The sequence below is a fragment of the Megalops cyprinoides genome, chromosome 23, assembly GCF_013368585.1.
Source record: "Megalops cyprinoides isolate fMegCyp1 chromosome 23, fMegCyp1.pri, whole genome shotgun sequence".
Classification (NCBI taxonomy): domain Eukaryota; kingdom Metazoa; phylum Chordata; class Actinopteri; order Elopiformes; family Megalopidae; genus Megalops; species Megalops cyprinoides.
Genome location: NC_050605.1, coordinates 1,243,071 through 1,267,301, shown reverse-complemented (window position 1 = coordinate 1,267,301; position 24,231 = coordinate 1,243,071). Strand labels below are relative to the sequence as shown.

Below are 24,231 nucleotides of genomic sequence, written 5' to 3'. Positions count from 1 at the left end.
TTACAGTAACTCAAAAGGAGGGCAGTCTAGCTCCACCTCCTGGGTTTGTAGTTGAGATTAATTTAATGGTGCTGTGTGGCTGTGATGTGGGTAGTTGGTGTGATGTGGCTGTGTGGTGTGATATCTCTAATGTATCTGGGAAAAGGATTGGGTAAAGGGTTCAAGGTGGTTTCAATGTCTTCAAGTATATTATGTTAAATTTGGGGTTCTGGTGGGGTTTACAGAACACTGCCTGGGGAAATTTTAACCTTGAAACAAATACATAAGCTTTTTATGGCAAAGACACTGCTGATGAGGCACCCATAGCTTCCAGATGATTCACATGTAGTTTGGCATATTCACAGTAGATCTTTGTGTGGCTTACCTTCAGAGGAGTCCTCTTCCTTATAACACAACAAAGAATGCTACACTACAATTGATGTTCATTTGTAAACTGCTTTCTTGTTGAGTTCCTGCACATTTTCTTTTTCACAATTCTCCCCTTAAATGCTTCACACAGGGGGGATATATACACTTGGGGGGGGGGGGGGGGGGGTGATACTACATGTGAGCTTAACTACAGGTCTTACCTTCTTATCTCAGATTGCATTTTGTCGCTCTCCTCCAACCTCCAAAACAGGGATTCTCTGAACTATTTACGTTGCTGTAATAATTTTGTTTTAATCTTGTTGTCATCTATGTGCCATATGTAACAGGGGTGTAGATGAATCCAAATACGGTATTCGGCAAAGCACAAGCTGAAACACTACCTTTAAATCTATCATTACTTTCAACCTGTTCCCCTTTATCCTCCTTGATTAACAATAAAACAAATAATTCACAGAATAATTGACACCAATCGCGTAAATAGAGTAAATGATAATGCTCGTGAAACAGCGCAGATTGTCTGTAGTTTGTATGCTTGCGAAAGCTACAATGTGAGATTGCTTAACAAAGATGGCATTTATCGATTTAAATTACGTTAAATGCTCATGATACATCACAGCTTTTGTGAGGTCTGTGTTACTAAATGTTATTGTTCATTGCACTCAACCTAACCTAAAAGTTTATTCTCAGTAATTTAAATCGATTTAACTAAATTTAGCTCCATTTTGTAATTTGAATTTCGTAACACAAGAAAGCTATAATGTGGAACATTTAAGAGAAAGCTTTGGGATTAGTTGCCACTGAATTATTCAAATTGCCATGCTTGTTAATTAAACAATTTCACGTTGTAGCTTTCGCAAGCATACAAACTACAGACAATCTGCGCTGTTTCGCGAGCATGATCATTTACTCTATTTACGCTATTGGTGTCAATTATTCTGTTAATTATTTGTTTTATTATTAATCAAGGAGGATAAAGGGGACCAGGTTGAAAGTAATGATAAATTTAAAGGTAGTGTTTCAGAATATTCCAAAATAAATGTGTCAGTGTTCCTTTCTCGATTTTACATTTTGGGCACATTGCAGAAAACTTTGGGTTTATCTTATTACAAGTCACTGGTGATCAGTGGAGACGCAACACTATTTTATACTGCATTTCCCTTGCTTTGTTACAGAATGTTACCCGAGTCTAATAAAGCATTCTTCCAGGAATCAGGGTCCGGACTGCCACCTAGGCCACTCTTCCAGGCTTGCATCACAGCATTAGTATCTTCAATTGAATTTGAGTAAATAAGATTGTAAAACAAGGAGATAAAGTGTTGGAGACAGGAAGGTGGAGACAAAAAAAAACATCAAGAGCAGTTTGAATTGGCATCCGAGATGGGAAAATTACTTTTGTTTTAATGAAATGCCTAACCTGAAGGTAGGCGAAAAAATGTGAATTCGGGATATTGAACTTTCACTGAATTTGTTGGAAAGATAATAAACCATTTTCATTGAATAGATCAGATACAAAACACACTCCTTTTTTATACCAGAGAAGAAAACAACTATGATCCAAGCCCGCGGGGAATGCTCTGTTCTTTATAAGAGGTATAAATGAAGAAGGAAAAGATTTTCTTCCCAAAAATTACAAATATCTCTCCATTCCTTAAATGTACTCCCAAGAATAACATTGTGTTTTATTACCAGTGATGTTTCTTTGTTTTCTCCCCTGTAAGTATACTCATAATAGAATAAGGTGCAGCATACCATGAATCTAGACCAATCCATGTAGAACAGGGATCTTCACAAATCCATTCAGATATAATTTAAGCATGACAGGCCCAGCTGTAATATAGTAAATTGGGCAGAGCAACTCCTCCCCTAGAATACTGTAGCTGTAGTTTCTGTATTTTAATGGGTCTTTTCCTATGCCAAATAAACGTTGAGAAGTGCTTATTAAGGTCATCAACCGCCCTTTTAGTTACGTATAGAGGGAGCATTTGTAATGGGTATAGAAGTCTTGACAAAATATTCATTTTAATAAGATTAATCCTTTCAAACCAAGAGATAAGCAAATCCATCCATCTGTCAAGATCATGTTTAACTGACTGTAAAGTGGATACAAAATTCAATTTATATAAATTTTGAAGTTCAGGAGAGACATTAACACCAAGATAGGCAAATCCATCCTTGGACCAGCTGAAAGGGCAATAATAATATAGTGGTCTCCCGCAATTTACCCAGCGGCATGACTTCTGATTTGTTATAATCTACTCTATACCCAGAGAAAGACCCAAATAAATTTATTTTATCAACAAGAACAGGAATGGAAGATTCAGGTTTGGATATAAAAAGTAGAATATCATCTGCATAAAGAGCAACTGTAATACCCTCTATACCTGCATGTGTTCGAATAGTCTCCGCCAGTGGTTCAAGTGCTAAGGCAAAAAGTAAAGGAGATAGGCAGCAACCTTGCCTAGTCCCTCGCCCCAGATGAATGGGGAGGGATTGTATACCATTAGTAAGAACCGAGGCTTGTAGTGCATAATAAATAACTTGTATCCATTTACAAATTCTTCCCCTAAACCAAAACAGTGAAGAACTTTAAACAGGTAATCAAACTCAACTCTATCAAAGGCCTTCTTTGCATCTAATGATATAACTACTGCACTATGCTGAGTATGGGTACAATACTGAATAATGCTGAAAAGGCGTCTGATATTTGAGAAGGATTGCCTTTTAAGAATGAAACCGGTTTGATCTATTTTGATCAGTTCTGGTAAAAATTTCTCCAAACTTCTAGCCAATATCTTGGAGAGAATTTTGCTATCCAAGTTGATGAGAGATATTGGTGTATGTTAAGAGCATTCCTCTGCAGGCTTGTATTTTTTTTAAATCAAAGAGATATGAGCCTGATTAAGTGATGTAGGAAAGCGTCCCATCTCAAAAGACTCCAAAAACATATTCAAAAGTGGTTCCACAATAACATTGCTACAATTCTTATAAAATTCAGAGCAAAAACCACCTCTTCTTTAGTAATAATGCACAGAGTGCAGCTTTGCCTGCTTCGGACAATTTAGGAAGGGAAATTCTATCCAAAAAGTCCTGCATATAATGAGATTTTTTTAATCAAAACTATATAGACAACTGTAATAATTTCTTATAATGTTATTAATATCTTTAGTAGTTTTATAAACTGTCCCTGAACCATCTCTTAGTGAAGCGATTAAATTTGAGGCAGATCAATTTTTTACCAGTCTAGCAAGCAAACGGCCTGGCTTATTGCCTGATTCATACAATTTATGCCTGCTGAAAAAGATTGAGGCTTTAGCCTCCTCGGATAGTAATTGGTCTAGAGCTGACCTAGCAGCAAGTAGTTCTTTAAATACATTTCTAGAGGGTACGTTTTTTAGCTCATTTTCTAGAGTCATCACTTTTTTCTCCAAATCCAATTGTTTCCTTAGAGTGGCCTTCTTCTTACCAGAAACATATGAGATAATATTTTCCCTAAGAAAGGCTTTACCTGCCTCTCAAAAGGTTGCAGGGCTAATTTCTGGTGTATTATTAGTTTCATTATTCATAATAAATATTATAAATATATAAATATATATATATTTTTGGAAATGGGCGTGGCTTCTAGCCCTACTCGAAGGTGATTGGCTTTCGCCAGGTGAAATTTTCGCTTGAGTTGAACATTTCTTTAACTCAAGTGAACGCTCATTTCGCGTCGCTCGCAGTTATGCCGCGATTAACTCCGCCCATTTGCCTCCTGCCATTGACTTTTCATGCATTCGTGTTGCTTGTAAATTTCGCGTTGTGTTTGGTTAAAACAAATCTTAAGACACCGCCGTAAATGTGTGCGGGAATTTCCCACCTTATTAGTGCTAGATTTGCAGGAGTCAATGAAATTATGTACAATATCTCCAATCCCGCACTGAAATTCAAGCCCTGACGAATTTCAGCAGGAAGCTCATTCCACCAGTGCGGAGCCAGGATTGAGAAGAGGCGGGCCCGAGAGATGCTGCCCTTGTATTTCAGGACACAGAGGCAACCCGAGGTAGCAGAGCACAGCACTCTTACTGGCTTGTCGGCCTTGATCATGTCCTGTATGTATCAGGGGGCTGATCCCTTAAGTCCCTTAAAGGTTAGGAACAAGGTCTTGAACTTGATCCCTGCTGCAACCAGTAGCCAGTGGAGGGATTCAAAGAGAGGTGTTACATGGGCGTGCCGATATTATCGGCCGATATGAGCTAATTGCAGATATATTGGTATCAGTGTTTATAATTGCTGATAAATGACAATTAAAAAAGAAACGGAGAGACGGAAGATGGATCCTTCAACGATGTTATGAGTGTTGTTGTGTAGTTTGTCCACCAGAGGGCACACTGCAACTCCACTGGCAACACATGTGGTTGGAACGCCACAAATCACAACAATCTGCTGACCCAAGCATAGTAGCCCACAATGGAGATCATCTGTGTTCATGGTAAGTTGATAATTGTCACGAGAAATACCTTACTTAAATAATAAATATCCCCCATCACTTCTCCTCTTAGCCTAAATAAGCCTGACAACATTCATGTCAGCCATGCCTGGTTTTGCTGCAGTAATGTGAAAGCCGGTACTGTCAGTCAAACATCAAAATTATGTTTAACATTATGGTAGTTGAGTCGTGTAGGCTAAGCTGTTGACTTGATTAGTCAGTAAACAAAACTAGCAAGTAAACAAACAACGGTCCTATCATTTCTCCCTTGTCACTTCTAAAAACTCTCTGGCAACATTGCTTACAGCAGCTTATAACACTGTCCATTGCTAAATTAGATTACCCACAAAGCTACCTAATACCATGTTTTTGAGTGGAAGACCGCTAACATTAATGAGCAGTTAAACTATTGCGTTTAACTTATTCTGCCTAAATGAAGCAATGGTGAATATATATGCGACTTGCATGTCTGTAGTTACAGTCGGAGCATTGGAAATTATTAACCCTTTCGTGCGTACGGTCACACCAGTGTGATTAGCAATTTAGCACATATGCTAAAACTGGTGCGATTAGAACACTAGATTGGACAAATTCTAGCTAATTTTAGCTTTGAGGAAACCGATTTGACTCTTAAAAAAAAAAATAGCAAATGCTAACTGAAAACTATGAGAAGTTTAATAACACTAATGAAAACATAACGAACCATGCAAGGTAACACGCGTGCTACATAGCATAAAAAATAAGTTACGTGCAAAATGGTTAAACCAGAGGGGATACGTAAATACACGTGAGCTGAACAAGTAAGTAACATGGCTTGGTAGCCAAACAAAATTATCTAGCTTTCAAACATGTAGAGAAATCCCAAAGTCGCAAGTCCTCATTGCAGACAGTCATGTAGTATTATATGCATTCAACAGTAGTGTTTACTCTAGGTCACTATCAGTTTACTGCATAATTTAAGATGGCATGATATTTTTTTTTTTAACTTTTTTGTATTTTTATACATTTGACTCTTATTTATCCAAACTTTAATATATTTTGTTGTACTTTTGTTCAAAGTACTATTTATGACAATAAAACAAGTTTATTTTTAAACTGCATTATGTCATGTTATCTTGGTGAGGACTCTTAAATGACTACACATAACAAATGTTAGGGAAAATCTTTGTTTATGTTATGCGTCTCTAAAAGAAAATATCAGCCAATATATATCATTATCGGATTTTTAAATCCTCAAATATCGAAATCGGTATCGGTCTTAAAAATCCTATATCGGTTGGGCTCTAGCTGTTATAGGTAAAAAAAAAAAAACGTCACCTACTTAGAACTGCATTTCAACACAGTAACTAGCTAACTAGCAGCTTATTAGTATGCATGCTAAATAACTTACAGTAGTAAGTCTGAGCCCATTTAACATCAGCCTGTTGGCTATTCTACTGTGTATAATCTTACTATACACTGACCTGATGATGTCTACCTGTCTTTCTGCACCCAAACTAATCTGTTGCTTCAGTTCACTCTAAACAAGACAACATTAAAAACCACTAAGAAAACAAATCCTCTGATCGAAGGCAGAGCACCTCCATGAGCTGAGTGTTTGAAATTGTAGGCTTTGACTAAAAGTATCGATTCTCTTCATTTAAATATTACATATTTTTCTTTTTCCACAACAGCTAAATGTATTTTATTTAAGTATTCAGAAAGCTAAGTACCTCTATCTAGTCCAATGGTCCCCCTTTTTCACAGCGACTAATTTGCTGCAGAGGCAGGATTGAGTAGTTTGCATAATTGTGTTTCCCATAATAATGAACAAAAAAGCTGAATTATTATTGAACATGTTGTCAGTGTACAGCAATGCTATGGGATCACAGACATTTTCCCTAGGACATATTTTCATCAACCAAACTTACAGATTTTTGTCTTTCATTTTCATAGGTCAGCAAATCGCTTCATTAGTGACAAATAGTGTCACCAGACAGACAGCATGATGCAGATATATTTCACAAATCCCAGTGTTTCCCACACATAGACTTTACTTAGGTGGGCCGCCCAGGTATATTAACGGCTGCCAAAGTATATTTGGCAACCCATTTTAGCATTTTTTATTAGAGATGCACCGATCCATTTTTTCAGGTCTGATCCGATACCCAAATTTGGATACCGATACCAGAGCTCTTTTTTCTTGAATATTATTATCATTATTATTATTGTTGTTGTTGTTGTTATGTGTTAGGTTACATGAGGCTGTAGTAAACCACAGAGCACTTCTTATTAAAAGGGCAAAAAAATGCCCAAAAATGCATTAAATTTAAATGTATTCCAAAGCAATTTATTTGAACTGTAGTTTAACCCCTTCGCACGCAACTTATTTTTTATGCTATGTCACCCGTGTTATGTTACATGGCTCATTATGTTTTCATTAGTGTTAAGCTGCTCATAGTTTTCAGTTAGCATTTGCTATATTTTTTAATGTTAAATCGCTGTTGCCTCAAAGCTAAAATTAGCTCGAATCTAGCATTCTAGCATTGTAACTGCACCGGTTTTAGCATACGCGCTAAACGGCAAACCACAGCGGTGTGACCCTACACGCAAATGAGTTAAATGCTCAAAAATATATTCCCATGACTCTGTTGCATTTGACTATGTTAATGTGGTCAAAATGCCAATGGATTTTCAGATTGCCAGATAGTATATATGAAAAAAGGAACAAATAGATGAATCTTCATATTGAACATCCAAATCCGATTTGACTGAGAAAATTCTGAGTTGGGTACAGCCCTAGTATTATACGATGCAGCACAACTTGCTGTCTTGCTTTTCTGTGTTTCAGGACTAAAATATCTCCAAACTAAAGACATGTTGAGTTGATAGCCAACTGTTAACATTACTAGCTCACTCAGTTGCAGACTAATGGTCCAGCACTCCGCCTGTATGTCTAACTGGGCTTAAAACTGCATTATCAGGCTACATATTTATAATTCATAAAAACATCTATGGAATCTGGATCAGTATGTGGACGTGGCGCTTTTGATTAGCTGAGCACACCTGATTTAATCAAGAGCATGTTAATCACACTAATCAGGTGTTTGGAGAAAGGATAGACAGAAGATATGCAGGACAGTGGGCCTCCAGGAGGAGGATTGAGAACACAATTCAATTGAGTAGCCTATTTCCCCATTATCAGCTGGCTTCGTTATTTCTTGTAGGGACATGATAACAAGCTCCTATGTGTCATGATCTACCTGGATTAGCTTGTAATGGTTGCATTGTTCAGTCTAGTTTCTGTATTAGAGGGCTACACAACCCCACACCATCAGTACAATGTTTTTACTGGATACGCCCTTTCTCCGGTCTCCACTGATGTGGTGATGGTGTGTGTGGATGATCGTGAGCATGAAGAGGCGTTTCTGAGGCCAAGCTGCACTTCAAAGTAGTTTTGAGGAGTTGGGAGGTTGTGGATCATAGAGTCTCTGGTGGACTAAGTGGTCATTGCTGTCATGACATGGACTCTGTGCCATGAACTGGTGTTGACTACCTTAGGGCCACCCTCATGACTATGCCAGTTCCTTGCCTCCTGTCCCCTAGTTATGCTGCCATAATGTTAGTCTAAAGATCCAAATCCACTTAGAGGCTCTCTCTGCAGCCTCTGTGGTGGACTTGATGGCTCTCCTCTTCGCAGCTCCTGTGATACCGAAAAGGGTGTAGATCTTGCACAGGGAGCGGGCAGCAAAGCCTCTACATCCCACCTCTATAGGCTCACAGCACGCTTTCCAGCCCTTCCTTCGGCACTCCTCTACCAGCTTGTGGTACTTGAGCCGCTTACGCTCATTGGCCTCTTTCATGCGTTCCTCCCAGAGGACTGTCAACTCCAGTAAGAGGATCTGTTTAGAAGAAGCGGATGTCAGCACCACATCTGGCCTCAAGGAGGTTGGTGTCACGTATTCTGGAAACTTGAGCTGCCTGCCCAAGTCAACCTGCAGTTTCCAGTCTGATGCCGATGAGAGCAGGCTGATGGTGTCAGCTGTGGACGCAGCTTCTCTCCAGCCCTTACAAAAGAAATTGTTCTCCAACTACGGACATGCCTGTTGTTGACCACTGCACTGGAGATGGCCTCAGCAACTGATTTCAGCACCTGGTCGTGCCGCCAGCAGTAGCGGCCCTCTCCAAGAGCTGTTGGGCAGCTGCTCAGAATGTGTTCCAGAGTGCCCTTTCCAGGGCAGAGAGGACATGTTGGAAAGTCACTCTTGCCCCAGAAATGCAAGTTAGCTGGGCTAGGCAGCATGTCGTAGACAGCTTGGATCATGAACTTTATATGCTGTGGTTCTGCCTGCTAGATGTCAGTCCAGGTCAGCTTCTTCTCCAACTCTCATTCCCACCTCATCCACGGCCCCTGCTGCCGCATGCTCACCATCCTGCTGGTTCTCACCTCCTCAACACCTGCCCGCACCTCCTGCAGGACTAGGTGGCGTCTGTCCTTGCCATGGGCCTTGTTGTACCATGGCTGAGAGATGGCTCCCAACCCTGCTCGCCCAGTTGCCACTATGCCCCTCAGAGCTTTGTGTCTCACCCGAGACTTCGCCAGCTCAAGCCACTCTTGAGCTCTCCACTTCTTGCCTGTGCGCACCATGATGCCTGCTGATGCCAATCTGGGGTCACTGGAGTCCCAATAGACTAATGCCTCTCTTATACGGGACACCCTGAACTCCTCCTCCAAGCTGCTGATGGGGAGCTGGAGTATGTTGCTTCTGCCGTACAGCGCTGCGCTGCTGAGACTGCGTGGCAAACCCAGCCATCTACGGAGGTAGCAACTGATATTTCTCTCCAGGGTTTCTACTGTAGACATAGTCACCTCGTACACCAGCAGAGGCTAGAGGTTACGAGGCACGATGCCATGCTGGTAAATCCATGCCTTGAACCTGCTGGGAAGGCCAGACTTGTCTACAGTGGACAGCCAAGCCTCAAGCTTCTTGATGGTGGTTTGGATTGACACTGTGTCCCTGAGGCTACAGTCAAAAACTTTGCCTAGGCTAGTGACTGATTTCTCAGTGATAGATGGTGTTACAGTGCCATCCACAAAGAGGTGAAACTTGTCCACCACTTTTCCTCTCTTCAGGACCATGGACCTGGATTTTGTTGGTTTAAAGCTCATTCTGGCCCAGGAGATGAGCTTTACCAGGCCCTGAAGGATCCACCTGCAGCCAGCCAAGCACTGATGTAGTGGTGACAAGTCAGGTCGTCCATAAAGGCTCTGATGGGGGGCTGCCAGGTTCCAGACTTAGACAGGGGGCCTCTGCACTCCATCTCGGCTGCCTTGACCACCATGTTCATGGCGAGGGCAAATAGGATAGCTGAGATGGTACAGCCAGTTATGATCCCTTTCTCGAGCCGGTGCCAGTCGGATGTTAAGCTCCCCGATGTAACTCTGAGCCTGAAGTTCCCGTAGTAATTCAGGATGAAATCCTTGATCTTGCCTGGTATGTGGTGTCGGTCCAGGGTGATCTCTACCAGTTTGTGGGGGATTGATCTATATGCATTGGCGAGGTCCAGCCAAAGCACCGCCAGGTCTCCATTCCCTTCTCGTGCCTCCCTAATCAACTGGGTGACCACTCCGGTGTGTTCCAGGCACCCTGGCACTCCGGGAATGCCGCCCTTCTGTACTGCTGCATCAATGTACTTTTTTTAGGAGGTAGTCTGTCATCCTTCTGGATAGGACGCTAAAGAAAATCTTTCCCTCCACACTGAGAAGTGAGATGGATCTGAACTTCTCTAGCTTGGTCGACTTCTCTACCTTGGGAATCCAGACACCTTCCGCCTGCCTCCATTGATCTGCCACAGTCCCTCTTCGCCAAATCACTCACAGCAACTTCCAGAGAATCCTAAGGAGCTCTGGGCAGTGCTTGTACACCTTGTAGGGTACTCCACTGGGACCTGGAGCAGAGCTAGCTCTGGCTGCTGTTACCACTGCCTAAACTTCCTTCTAGGTGAGTTCTAACGTATTGAACCCCACTAGGGGGGCTTGTACATCCAAGAGGGCTTTCTGCGGTCCCCGCTCTTGCTCTCTGTCTGGATCGCTCAGGGTGTTGTGCAGGAAATGGTCCGCCTCCTCCTTGGAGCAATCAAGACGCCCGCTGTGCTTTTGTCATAACCAAAAGCCAAAGGGGTCAGCGAAGAAGGAGCTTCGCTTCCTAGCTCTCTCCATCCTCCATCTCCTGTGCCCTTCAGCTCTTTGCAGGGTCATGAGCTTCTTTCTGATGGTGTGTCGGAGCTCAACGAGAGGTGGCTTCTCCTCCTCAGCTGCTACCTTGAACTGTTTCGCTAGTATCCACAGCTCTTTCCGCACTTGATGGATCTTGCCTGCCCTGCGATTCTTGATGTAGGTGGACTTCCCTATCTTACGCTCCTCGACACCAAAGTAAACTACATTGTACAATTTCAAGTATTCTATGTAGTTCTATCTGCCCAGTGCTGGCCAGAAGCAGTTGGGCTCCCCCTCTGAGCCGGGTTCTGCTCAAGGTTTCTTCCTGTAAATTAGGGAGTTTTTCCTTGCCACTGTTGCCTTAGGCTTGCTCTCAGGGGGTCTCAGGCCTGGGAACAATGTAAAGCTGCTTTGTGACAACTCGTGTTGTAAAAAGCACTATACAAATAAAACTGAATTGAATGCATAATCACACAGAATACTAGCAATACAATTGTAGAGTACCTTTTAATTTAGACAATTTTGTAAGTAGGAGCTACCTAGCCAAGTTGGCTAACTACTCAACTGAAGCTAGCTACTTATATAAAACAACAGTCTCTGCCATTCAAACCGTTCAGCGTTACTTACTGAAACTGAGTTGCATAGGTCTCATTTCTAGGGAGGACAGAGAGAAGATTTGCGCATATCTTCACCGCAAATTTACCCTCCTTCATTTGATAAGCGCCATCACGAGGAGTGATGAAGTAGTGACTCTGGTAAGTCAAATTGGCGGGGGAATCCATTTAGAGCGCCTGCATGTTTTAATAAAAATATACATATTTGGCACCAGTGTATCAATACCATATCGCAAAAGGAAGTAATATGATATCTTCCTGTATCAATATTTTGTCCCACCCCTATTAAGTGCTCTGACAAACAGTGCCATTTTTGTACACATTAAAGAGTGTTTTATTCTTAATTTTTTTTTACTTTGTCTTACTCTTCCCATGTGGGTAGATGGAGGGGAGGGTTGGGGGGGTTGGATCTGTGAAATATGTGCAATTAACAGAAATATTCAATAAATTCAAAAAGGTCACACATATTTTTTGTTTCTCACATGTAGTAGACCATTTTTGTACCAGCAGGTAATGCCAGCCCTTTCCCCCGGCTACCACCACAAGTATTTCAGACCTGTGGGAAACACTGAATCCATATTTTACATGCAATTCCATTAAATTATATTCAATTAAGCTATGGCCATAGCGTTTATTGAATTTTGCAATTCCACAGGCGCTAGTGCCTAAAACAATAATGCAACTTTTAACAATTAAAAAAAATTGAAAACAGTAATGGGAAATTTAAAAGAAATGTTCAACAACATTTTTGCAGCTATACATCTGACAAGTCAGCTTAACAAATGCTTCCTGTTATGCAACATTCAAGGTATTCAATCTATCACAGGCTGTTTTACATAGAATGGCACAAGGCTGCTGTAAGGTAATGAAAACACAGTCCTAGAAACCTGTTAGTCCATGTTGTAGACTGTTCACAGTAAAGACAGACACTGTCAACTGCAGATATGCAATCTTTAATTGCATCCCTAGAGGAGAGTGCTGCTCTGTGACCATAAATGGTTGCTGTAGCATAATAGACAAAAGGGTGACCTTGACAAGAGGACTAATGTGAAACCTTTTAAGGGTAGGAGCAACACAGATTGCATTCTTTATCAAAGATTCTACACGCTTACAAACAGCTTTCTGTACATGATTCTGACACAGACTTGACTTTTTTGACATTTCATTTATTCATTCTGACATTCATTTTTTCCATATTTTTCCCAGACCTTCTAGACCAATACAGGGACCCTGTTCTTCAGTTGAAACCATCGATGTGTGACTGAACTGATGTTCAGTTCAAAAATATGTTGTGCTTTTGTTAAGCATTTTGTTGTGGATTTAAATGAAAGCTTTTATATACCACACAGGCTTTAGGCAAAATGAGCAGTCCAGATGGGCAGAATGGTTGCTAATTACAAACTTTGCTGTAGGGTGACAGCCTTTCACTTATCACTAAACTACTTATCACTAAAATGTTACATTATTTACACTAGACTAACTTGCAAATATGAAACAATCTCAAACCTTCTTCAGCAAGATGACAGGTCAGCTGTTGATTCGATCCACCTGTTTATGATGTTGAGTAAACTACCTGACCTCATTCTTGAAAACTAAGGATGGCAGACATGCAAGTGTGCTTTTTAACAAAAATTTCTTTGACCATTTCCACGTCAATCAACTTTCCTCTCGTACTGGGTGTAAAACTGAAAATCTGCCAAATAGTTGTAGTTTTTTTCCAGAACAAGACTATCCATTGTACTGTGTAATTTGATCCCCCCACTGCTGGGCACATATACAGTGGCCCTGCTATGCACATCCCACATCCACATCTCTCTGCTTCTGAGTGCAGAGGCAGACAGCGTGCTGCTATCAGTCTAGGCAGCCTTCTTCCAGTAGCTCTGCTTACTGTAGTGCACAGGCTGCCTGCTATGATAAAAACACATACTTCAGTTCATTACAGCATTTTTTAATATCATGATTATGAACATCTAACCAGTGACATCTTTAAATGTCACAATGTCCAAAATTATCAAACTATACAGTTCCCATCAAACTTGCAGCCACCATGACCAACATAGGAGCCGAGTGAAATCGTGAATTGGCATCATTACAACACACAATCGCTGCAACGTAGGCTTCCTAGTTTGTGGAGCGAGAGAGTGTGCATGCTGTTACATCACATAGTGTTTGTATTTGTAAATGCATACAGTTGAAATTCTTCCACTTCACCATAAATTATGAGTATATTTGATATTACATGTCCCACAAATTACCTTATTTGTGAAAATTCACATTGACCTTCATATAGGGCTGGGCGATATAGCCATCGCAATGTACTGAATAGCTATTTTTAGCGCAATAACAGCTATCCCTGGTATGTGGCGTCAGGTTTTTTCCGTTTTTTTTTTTCCCTGTTAGTCATACCTGATGCATGAGCACACCTCCGGTTTTCTGAGGCCATGTGAAATGCTTCCAGGGAAAAAAAAACACTACTCGTATCTATTCAATGTTGATATCACAGCAACAGCACTATGCTGCTTCCATGTGGTAGGTAGAAACACATTGCTACAAAGATAAATAGTGAAAACTAGGGCTGTCAAGCGATTAAAAAAAGAATCAAATTAATTACATGCTTTGTGATTAATCTAAATGAATTACATATATCAATATTTTCCATGAGAGGCATTTTATGTTCAGATTTTGCTTTATACAACAGTTAGTAAATTAAGTAATTTGATTGAACAGGAGGCATTCCATGAGTGCTGATATTCAGTATAACAGCACTGGCACTTTTAATTATACATGTATCACTCCACTTTACAGATGTTCCGATGCAACTGTTGATTACACCAATACGAACCTAATTAGCATTTACTGACAGCACAAATGTGGATACGTTTTGTGTATGATATAAAAGAACCTAGCTAACCTGCAGTTGGGTATGATAAATGCTTAAATGCATAGTAACGTTTGGGGTCAAGGGGCATCATAGAGTGCGATTAATCTGCATTATTTTTTGACGCGTTATTTTTTCTGTAATTAATTAATCGAAAATAAAGCGTTATTTTAACAACCATAGTGAAAACATTGTTTTCAGTGTTTCAGCAGTGTTTTTCAATGCTAATAGGTAAGTTAACCAAGATATAGATAGAAGTGATATTTTTCCACCCCAGGAGCATTTCACTGAACTTTGGAGGTGTGCTCCCACATCAGGTATGACTAACATGGAAAAAAATACGGGAAAAAACCTCACATACCAGGGATAGCCGTTATTGCGCTAAAAACAGCTATTCGATACATTGCGACAGCTATATCGCCCAGCCCTACCTTCATATCTGAGAGATCTTTAAAATGCAAGAGGAAGAGTTTATATTTGCAGGATTCACCTTCTGGACGAGTGATTTTTTTTAGTTTGGACAAGTAAATATTTCCAGTGTGTGTTGCTGTAGCACCTGATGTTTGCCTGAGGATAAAAGCGTCTGAAATCTCACAAGCTATGCACATGTGCCTTGAATGCCTTTTGGCTACTCTGTGCGACAGACAGTGTTACATAAACCAGCCATTCTCAACCTGAAAACAATGTACAACCAGTCTTCACTTACATTCAAGTCTAAGGAAGTTAGTGTTACAGACACAATGATACCATGGATGTTGTCACTACCCACAATCCTCCAGAACACATACTTTCCTTCCTCCAGAAATCCCAACCATTAGTGTGGCTGGAACGGCCTGCTGCTAGATACCCAGGCTATGTGGCACTTGCTACCCAGACGAACATTAATGAATCATGACACAGCCTTGCACTACATGATTAAAAGAACATTATACATTAATAGTGTACATTATTTATTTTCTGTCTACCTCTTACCACCTCAACTACATGTCAAGCCATTTAGCAACAAATAAAATCTTTGGAAGGGACCAAACATTTGATCACTTGAGATCTGATAATTCATTACCTTGTGCAGCAGCTATGTTTGCATCATAATGCTGCCATTTAAATGCATCCCTTTATAGATCAGTCTAAAGTATCAGAAACCATCTGCTGATAACATACACTCAGACCCTCTGGACTGCTCACATGTCTTCCTGATACATCGGTACACCCAGTGATGTAGTCTAGTTTGCAGTAGTGGGTATACTGTGATGATTCCCCCCACCCACTCCGTCCACACGCGCACGCGCACACACACACACACACACCCCAGCGCAACACCCAACAACCCCATAACCACCACCATAATTACTAACACATACTGTACATGCATTCACACACTATTGAGGCCATTCCAAAAGACGGGGTATGTATTTTCAGAGGATGAAACCTATTTATTTCAAGCAATATTACATGTTAAAAGTAGCATAGTGTCCGTGGGGTGGGGTAAGGGGGGGGGGTATCCAGACTACAAAGCTTTCCAGATGTGTTTGTACTCTGGCATCTTCACTTTGCTTTGCCTCCTTGAATCCATGGCAGAGTGATGTCTTCTCAACCATGTTGTCACATACTTTCTTGGCTCAAAAAGACTTACGGGGGCCCATTGATGCTGATCATCATCAAATTGCTAACACTGGACAACAATGTTGCTCTCTTGTCCGTGCATATATTGTTCATAAGACTAAACCCGCTTTCACACTCAGCTGTGCTGCAAGGGATGGTCTGCATGCACCGTATAAGTGGTTTTACGGTTTCAGCCTCACTGTGTGGGTCTTTAATAAAATCTCTAATATCTGCTTGGTCTTCACAAAGATTTGAAGTCTACCCTTAAAGTCCGCATTTAACCACCTGACCACTAACAGTCACATTTCAAAGGCTTGTGCATTGAATGCCTCCTAACAATAAAAAAATCATAGCTATATCAAACTCCAGTGGGTAATCATACTTTGTAACTACTTTAACTTAACTACACCTTGAAATCAAGTAGTCTACTTTTGCATACCAGCGTACAGCATATCTGAGTAGTTATACAGTACTTTCACTAAAACAAAGTTCCCTACTTCATCCACCCGTATCAATATCACGTACAAGACTGATGTTAACCAGGCATGCCAAAACTTTTCATCTCTGAGCACCATCATTTGATTATTTATCTGTCTAGCTACGTTTTCTTATGGTGATGTTTAGTAGCCCGAAAGAGCAAGGCAGGGCGAACACAGGGGAAGAGAAGGGAGATACTGCTACAGTGCTAACTTAGCTACTTGTTGGCTAGCTAGCCAATTTAGTTAGTTTTAACCATGGAATCTAGCTGTCTAGCTATCAAAACCTTTGCTCACTAGCTAAGTTCAGGCACACACTAGACATGGCTGCAAATATCATTCAATACACATATCGCACATCCCCTGCTGTTAGAGTAATATATACTAGCTAATCAGCTAATGTTAATCTGTATGAGATTTTCACTTTGTGTAAATCACGGTTGTAACGTTATCAGTCTCCTTTTATGCAATCGCAGGTGACAGTCTGCCAGGATCAGAAACTTCTGCTTCTGGCTGCAGTGGAGCAAGCAGAGGGGCAGAGGGTGCAGCTGCCCCTGGCCCACGGTTCTTCCAGTTACAAAGGGGCCCACCTTGGGCCCAATCCGCCTGACTGAACATGCATTTTTGTTGTTTAGTTGAATATTTTGAATAAAGTTTGTGTGTCCTGATTGCGGCAAAAAAAAATCAGTGAATCAAAAAAATCAAAAAGTCAGACCGAGAGCATAATGGTTTTGATCGACCCCTAGGTAAGTTTCTTGCCGCAATATTTATTTTCAATGAGCAGAGACACAATAGTTACAGAAAACTTTATTCACTGTCCAGTATTCTTGTGTAAGTGTACAAACAGAAAAATTACGCCCTCTGTTCAAGTCCCAAAGTAGAGGAACTAGGCGATCGCCGGCTGTCTTGTTTTATTTCCCATCGCCGTCACTGCTGACGGAGCCGCAGTATTTAAAAATGGTCTCACGCATTACTCTCCGTTCCGCACTTCTGTGTCCATTATTTTCCCCTTGGATCTGTCTTGCATCTCCATACAGCTTATAGGCTGTATAAGGGCCCACTACAGGTCCTCGCCCCCTCTGCAGTGAACCATTGGCTCTGCCCCTGGCTTCTGGCTTCTGATGATGTTTTTATAAATTCCAAGAGTGTGACTTGTTTGCATTTTGTTTCATTTTGTTTTATTTCATTTCATTTAACTTTATTTCAATATTTCAAATTTTATTTTAAAATCCCAAAATCACACAGCTACAGCGGTTGCAAGTGTACGCACTCTAACCTCTGAAATGTGCTGCTTGTTGGTGCTCAGGGTGAGTGAGGTGGGGGGATGGGGGGAGTGCTGTCTGATTGGGCGATATGACAGCTTTTGTCATATTCTGCGACATTTGCACAGTTTGCTGTCTCCCAATCCAGTGTTTGTGAAAACAATTAGCTCAAGTGAAAATTCTGTTACAAAACTATGTTGATATGCATCCTTGTACATTTTTAAGAGGGTATACGGAAATCCTGGAGCTTTCTTAGTGGGTATATGGCGTAGACCTGTGTATCATATAGACTACACCACTGGGTACACCTTTACGAGGAATCATCTTCCACTAGGGGTGCAACGAATAATCGACGTAGTCGACTAAAATCGATGACCAAATTAGTTGCCAACGAATTTAATTGTCGATTAGTTGGTGACGTCATCGCGTGCGTTTTGCATGCTGACTCGGAATGCTCAGACATGTAGCCTAAGCTGCGTTACTTTACTGGCGTGAACAATACAGATGGCAACACCTTCACGACCAAAGACCTCAAAAGTGCGGCAGCATTTCACTCTTAACCCTTTCGCATGTAATTTATTTTTTATGCTCTGTAGCATGCATGTTATGTTACATAGTTCGTTATGTTTTCATTAGCGTTATTAAGCTTCTCATAGTTTTCAGTTAACATTTGCTATATTTTTAATGTTAAATCACTTTCCTCAAAGCTAAAATTAGCTAGAATTTCTCCAATCTCGTTTTCTAATCGCACCGGTTTTAGCATACGGACTAATAGGCTAATCACTCAGGTGTGACTGTACACGCGAAGGGGTTAACTCTGCCAAGAAGGTTGCGAACGGCAACATTTGCAAACCTGACCTTGCCTGGCATGGGAGCACATCAGTTATGCTTGAGCACGTTGGCTCTCTGGATGATGAAGACTCGTCTCGTTAAGTTAGTTAGCTAGTTAGCATGGCCAATGTTAATGTTAAAAGCCATGTTACTTCATGTTATGAGCTGTAACATTTTCTATTTTGAAATCCATTTTCTCTAATGATGTTGAACATACAGTGCAGCAAATAATAACCTCTTATTCACAACAATCCTTTTCACATTCCAAACGTGCCCTAACTTTACAATGTTAAACCAGAGCCCGTCTCTGCTTAAACGCTGCATCGTTGTCATGTTGCTGCTGAGTGCACAAGTTTAGAGAACACCAGAGAATCTGATACTTTCTAAATCGTGAAACATTTCTACAACTCGTGTCTATGCACGCGTGCCCAATGTGGGTTGCATTCGAATTAGAGATGTTACATTTGCAACCCATCCGAGCCTTTTGAACGGTTCTTTGCTACGAACGAAGGGATCCGAGTCATACTTGAGAGCCGTTCTTATTATTGTTGCGCCCAAATTTCACTGCCTGCCCCAATTCATTCAGCATAGCGTAGTGGTTAATAGGGCTGGGTATTGGCACAGATGCCCCGATTTGTTTTGATTACGATTCACAAGCTAACAATTCGATTCAATTCCGATTCAATATCGATTCGATAGGAATGAGATATGAAATACTATATAGCAGCTTTCCATATTTGGAGAGATGTTTAAAACGCTTTAAAGGGAACACAAATTTATAAATGCAGGGTCAGTAAAAACAAATTGTGAAAATCACTAAAGAAAAGGCCAAAGGCTTGTACAATCATGCGATGCTTAAGGTCCATTCGGACAACGTCCGTTCGCATATACGTCCATAATCCCATAAGGTTATAATAAAGTTTAAAAATCCCGACCACAGAACGGGACCTAGCGGACATAACTGGACATACTGAAGGCAACGGTTCCCGCACGCAACACGTCTATTTCATGTCTCATGGAAATAAAGCGCATAGTATACCATATAATACATATGTCTTGACAGTCCTAAGCTAATTTCTTATGCATGTACTGTACTGTATTGTCCATCATTGTTTTAATGAGAACTCTGCATACTTACAATTAAAAAGTTTGCCATATAACAGTTTATCCTATGCTTCGACTCGTAAACAGCAGCATCCAATCTCATGCCTATTCCGTATAGGTTTGCTAAGTATATAGCATGGTGTTTGCACAACATCCAACATAACGTCCTATTTCACAGAACGTATCGTGGACGTTAAGCGACGCATGGCTGTATACCAAAATCTTTTTATTTGAGGAACACATGGTTACAGTTCCTTAAAAACAAAACAAACCTGTATCATTGCCTACTTATTAATGACACGAAGCAGCAATGTGTTTGCATCAGTTAGCTCAGGGAAAGCTGGTTTGTAAGGTAGTTACAATGACTGACAAAACTTACCTAACCGCCAGTAGCAACTTTGCAATTGTGAATGTTTTCTTGCTAGCCTAATATGAACAACTAGCTACCTAGCAAACGAACATGAACAACTGCATTTCACTTGAATTGCACTAAATTACATTGCATCCGTGAGCAAGTGTTGCTGTTCAGTTTAGCTAGCTAGCTAGCTAGTTAGGTAGCGAGGTAGTGGTTGGGCACTGTATTAAAGTTAAAGCTAAAAAGCTGTGACTGCAGTGCATATTATATATATATATATATATATATATATATATTAGTGTGTGTGTATGTATATATATGCACTGCATCTCTCTCTCTCTATATATATATTATATATATATATATATATATATATATATATATATATATACACACATATATGAATATGTATAGCAGGCATCGCCACGATTCCGTAACTAGATCGATCCATAAATTTTACAGATCGATATCGAATCGGAAGAATTTAAAAAAAAAAATGATTAATCGAAAAAACGATATTTTTGCACACCCCTAGTGGTTAAGGAGCAGGAGGTTGCTAGTTCAATATGAGAGAGAGAAAGAGTGAGAGAGAAAGAGAATTTTTTTTCCCCAACCCCGATTGTTTTGTGGCGGTTATGTTGTAAAGCACAAATACACAATGACATCAGGTCTTAATCCGAATGAATTATGGGTTTGTTGGATCTCCATGGATGGCTTTCTTCAAAGGAAGCAGACTTGTACTCCCCAGCAAGCAAGTGCCCTTACTGAATTAGTCCAACCTCAAGCTAAATTTAAAAGGCGATAATCAATACAACTACTATCAAATTAGTTGTTAGTTGCAGCCCTATTTTCCACAATATTTAAAATCATATTATAATTAATAATTCTAATATAATTTTATTCTCTCTTGGAGAGCTACATAAAATAAGTGAAAGTCCTAACAGCTTTCCTCACTTAAAGTGTAAGTGTTAATCAGTATGCAGCCATTCAATCCTGGACACCATACAATATTCTGTGACCAAACAAACGGAAATTCAAAACTGTAGCAAACTCTAAAACAAAGGCTCTCCTTCCTTAAACATCCTGGCTCAAAATTCTGTCACTATTTACAATTGTGGAATTCTGGATAGTGACAGCATCTCACAATCTGCACAAATGCTCTGCAATGTCATGTTCCATTTTTGCTACATCTGGATAATAATCAGGGAGCACTGGCATCAGTGGAGAGGAGGCCACATCAGGCAGGACATCCGGTAAACTACCACTGTTATGAGGGTGTGCTCAGTCTCAAAGGTCCCTATGGCTGTGAATGAGACTATAGGGGAGTTAAGGGGAGACCAAAGCAAGACAGATCTCCATCTGTTTAAGCATTCCTTAGAGAAGAGAAACACAGCACAGGTTTACTGGGTGGCCTTCTGAGGCAGTACCAAAATTCTGTGTGCTCACATCTGTAACTTTGCAGAGGCCATGTCTACCATTCCACTCACATCCACCTGATGCACCTATACCTAAATAAAGCAGGCATTTGGTATGAAAATCAAACACAGTGATTTATATGTATATCCGTGTGTCTGAAGAACATCATCCAAAAATATTTGTCAAAACTGAAATGGTAGGTTTTACCAAATGCATCCCCTGGACAGATGGCAATAGCACAGAATTGTGGGTAGGGACTTGAGCAGACTCTAATCCTGAGTGGGATTCTGCTGTTGTCCCCTTAAGTACAGTGCTTAACCTGATCTGCTCTGGTAAATATCCATTGGTCAGAGATAGGTAATATGTGTAATACAGGCCAAATAAGGCCCTGTGAAGAGGAAATCCACTTTGAAAATGAAAATCATCACTCACACCTGCTTTAAGCATTCATTTCTCAGTCTTTTCACATATTACAGAGTGAGGAATGTACAGGAGTGTGTGCATCTGGTGTGCATCATTCAAGTTTGGTACCTGTACACCTGAGAGTGAAACATGCATGCTATTAGAAGCCCAGTTCCTTCATCACAACTGCACTGAAGCCCAATTATTTGTCAGTGGCAAGTTATCTGCCAAATGAAAGAATGATCATAACATACACGTCAGAGATAAACAAGTGCTGAGTTCCACGTTTTAGAAAACAGTATTTCAAAGGCCTGATAATCAATCAACACACAGCGGAGCAACAGTAAGATATTTCACCTTCACTGTCTTGAACAAATTGTGTGTCTAAAGCAATTCTGAACATTTGGACAAACGAACTCCATACTCCTTGCTCTTATATCCACTTTAATAGCTTTCACACAACAATTAAGGATTCAAGGCTGTGTTCGTTGCTTTTGTTATTTTAAATTTATCCCACCTTAACAAGCTGCGGAAGCGTCGCCAACAAACTGCATGTCGGTGCGTTAAAAGTATTGTAACAAAGCGCTACATCCAACTGTACTTCATCAGTTACCAATTACTGAAGCAAAAGCCTTTAAATCAACTGATATAAATACAGTGCACAGAAAACAAATGGAACCGCTGCCTTGTAAGTGTATTAGCATGCTATCTGGGCAGTCTAGCTGTCATTATGATCGCTAACTAGCCAGCTAGCTCATTTAAGATCTAGGCAGCTGAATATAATCATTAACTGCTGTTGCGAGATTACGATAGTTTAGTCAGAAACTGAAGTGTCTACAAGGATTAATATTGCTTCCGAGGTTCGCATCCGTAACTACCTAACTACCTACACATTCGCTGGCCTATGGTATCGTTAGCTGCAGCTGCATCGCCTCATTCATTCCATGGGCCTGTTACAGAGTGATCCAGCCCATGGGATATGGAAAACACCGCTACAACTCTATATTTCACCGGAATTACTAATTTAATACCGACAACTATATTTGTCTTACACGGTTGTTTTAAAGTGACTGTGATAGCTCATTTCAAACTCCCAGCGAAGTGGCCATTCGCCACAGATCCGTCATGTTGAGGTATCCACACCCGGTAGTTTCTGCAACACCTACATCCACACCCTCCACTCTTATGTCAGTTTCACACCAAATTACGGACAAACTGAAACTAGATACATTTCAGATGACCATCCTGCTTCTAATGGCTACGGCGGACAGCGTTCGCGTCTGCTTATTTCAGTATGGACAAATAATGAAAGGGATAAGGGCCACATTTCTCCGCCATCTTTACAGGGAGGATATATTTTTAACCCAACCTTTTTCGGTTTTGAAGCGGAGAATAAACGGAAGTACCGATCACTAACGCTCTCACCTAGCACCCAAGATTAAAGATCCACGCTTCGCTCCAGGATGTTGTTAATTTTCGTAAGTTCTTTTAATACGAGCTACAAGTAATGTGACACAGCACACAGAAGAGAATTACCTTAATGATCCTGCGGGGCAGTCCTGCCATTTTGTCTTAATGCGGGTTGAACTGTGACTATATCACTGCCTCCTCTCTCGTTTGCACCGACGGCACAGGCGCAGATCTCTTCCGGAGACTTGCCTCATTACTCGAGCTGTTCACTGGGAAATATAGTTTATTTTTAGGCAAAATACGTATCTATTGTAGGGACAAAAACTACTTATCCCAAACAACTGTCGTGAACTTCAACTCTTAACGTGTGTTCACGAGATTACAATGTTTGAGCGAGTCTTGGAGAGCGTAATTTTAAATCAAATTCGCAGTATAGACTATACTGGTTAATGATAAATTATAAATTATCCTAACTGCATCTGCAACTGTAAACAAAATAGGCTAATGGTAGTCTAGCAGATAGAATGAGCTATGCAGTGAAAGTGCAAATGAAATTTCTAGCTAGAATTTAGGCTCAATTTACCTCTTACATCCTGAGCTTTTAACCACAGTCAAAACTCAGAAATAGGTACAAATATTTTCACTGCTGTCCATCTGAAACAAACAGGATTTTACCTGTACACAAACAATTTGTACTAACCTTCGTTATTAATATTCAGACTGTATTTCAAAGTGTTGTTCATGCACTTTATGACTATTAGCATGTTGTCAACATGGAGACATTGTGTTTCACTTGAGTGTTGAAACATGAACGCACTCATGATGTCAGCACTGTTTGGCTCTGACACATG

At 40.6% G+C, this 24,231-nt stretch overlaps 1 protein-coding gene across 1 annotated transcript in view; it reads right to left on the bottom strand.

The window, feature by feature from the left end:
* The window catches only part of LOC118770402 (ubiquitin-conjugating enzyme E2 N), a 33,118-nt gene extending 9,515 nt beyond the window's left edge, over window positions 1–23,603 (bottom strand). Inside the window, exon 1 of the mRNA XM_036518047.1 lies at window positions 23,507–23,603. Coding sequence (XP_036373940.1) covers window positions 23,507–23,536 — 30 coding nt within the window. The 5' untranslated portion in view covers window positions 23,537–23,603. The remainder of the gene's footprint in view (window positions 1–23,506) is intronic.
* Window positions 23,604–24,231: the final 628 nt, after the last annotated feature.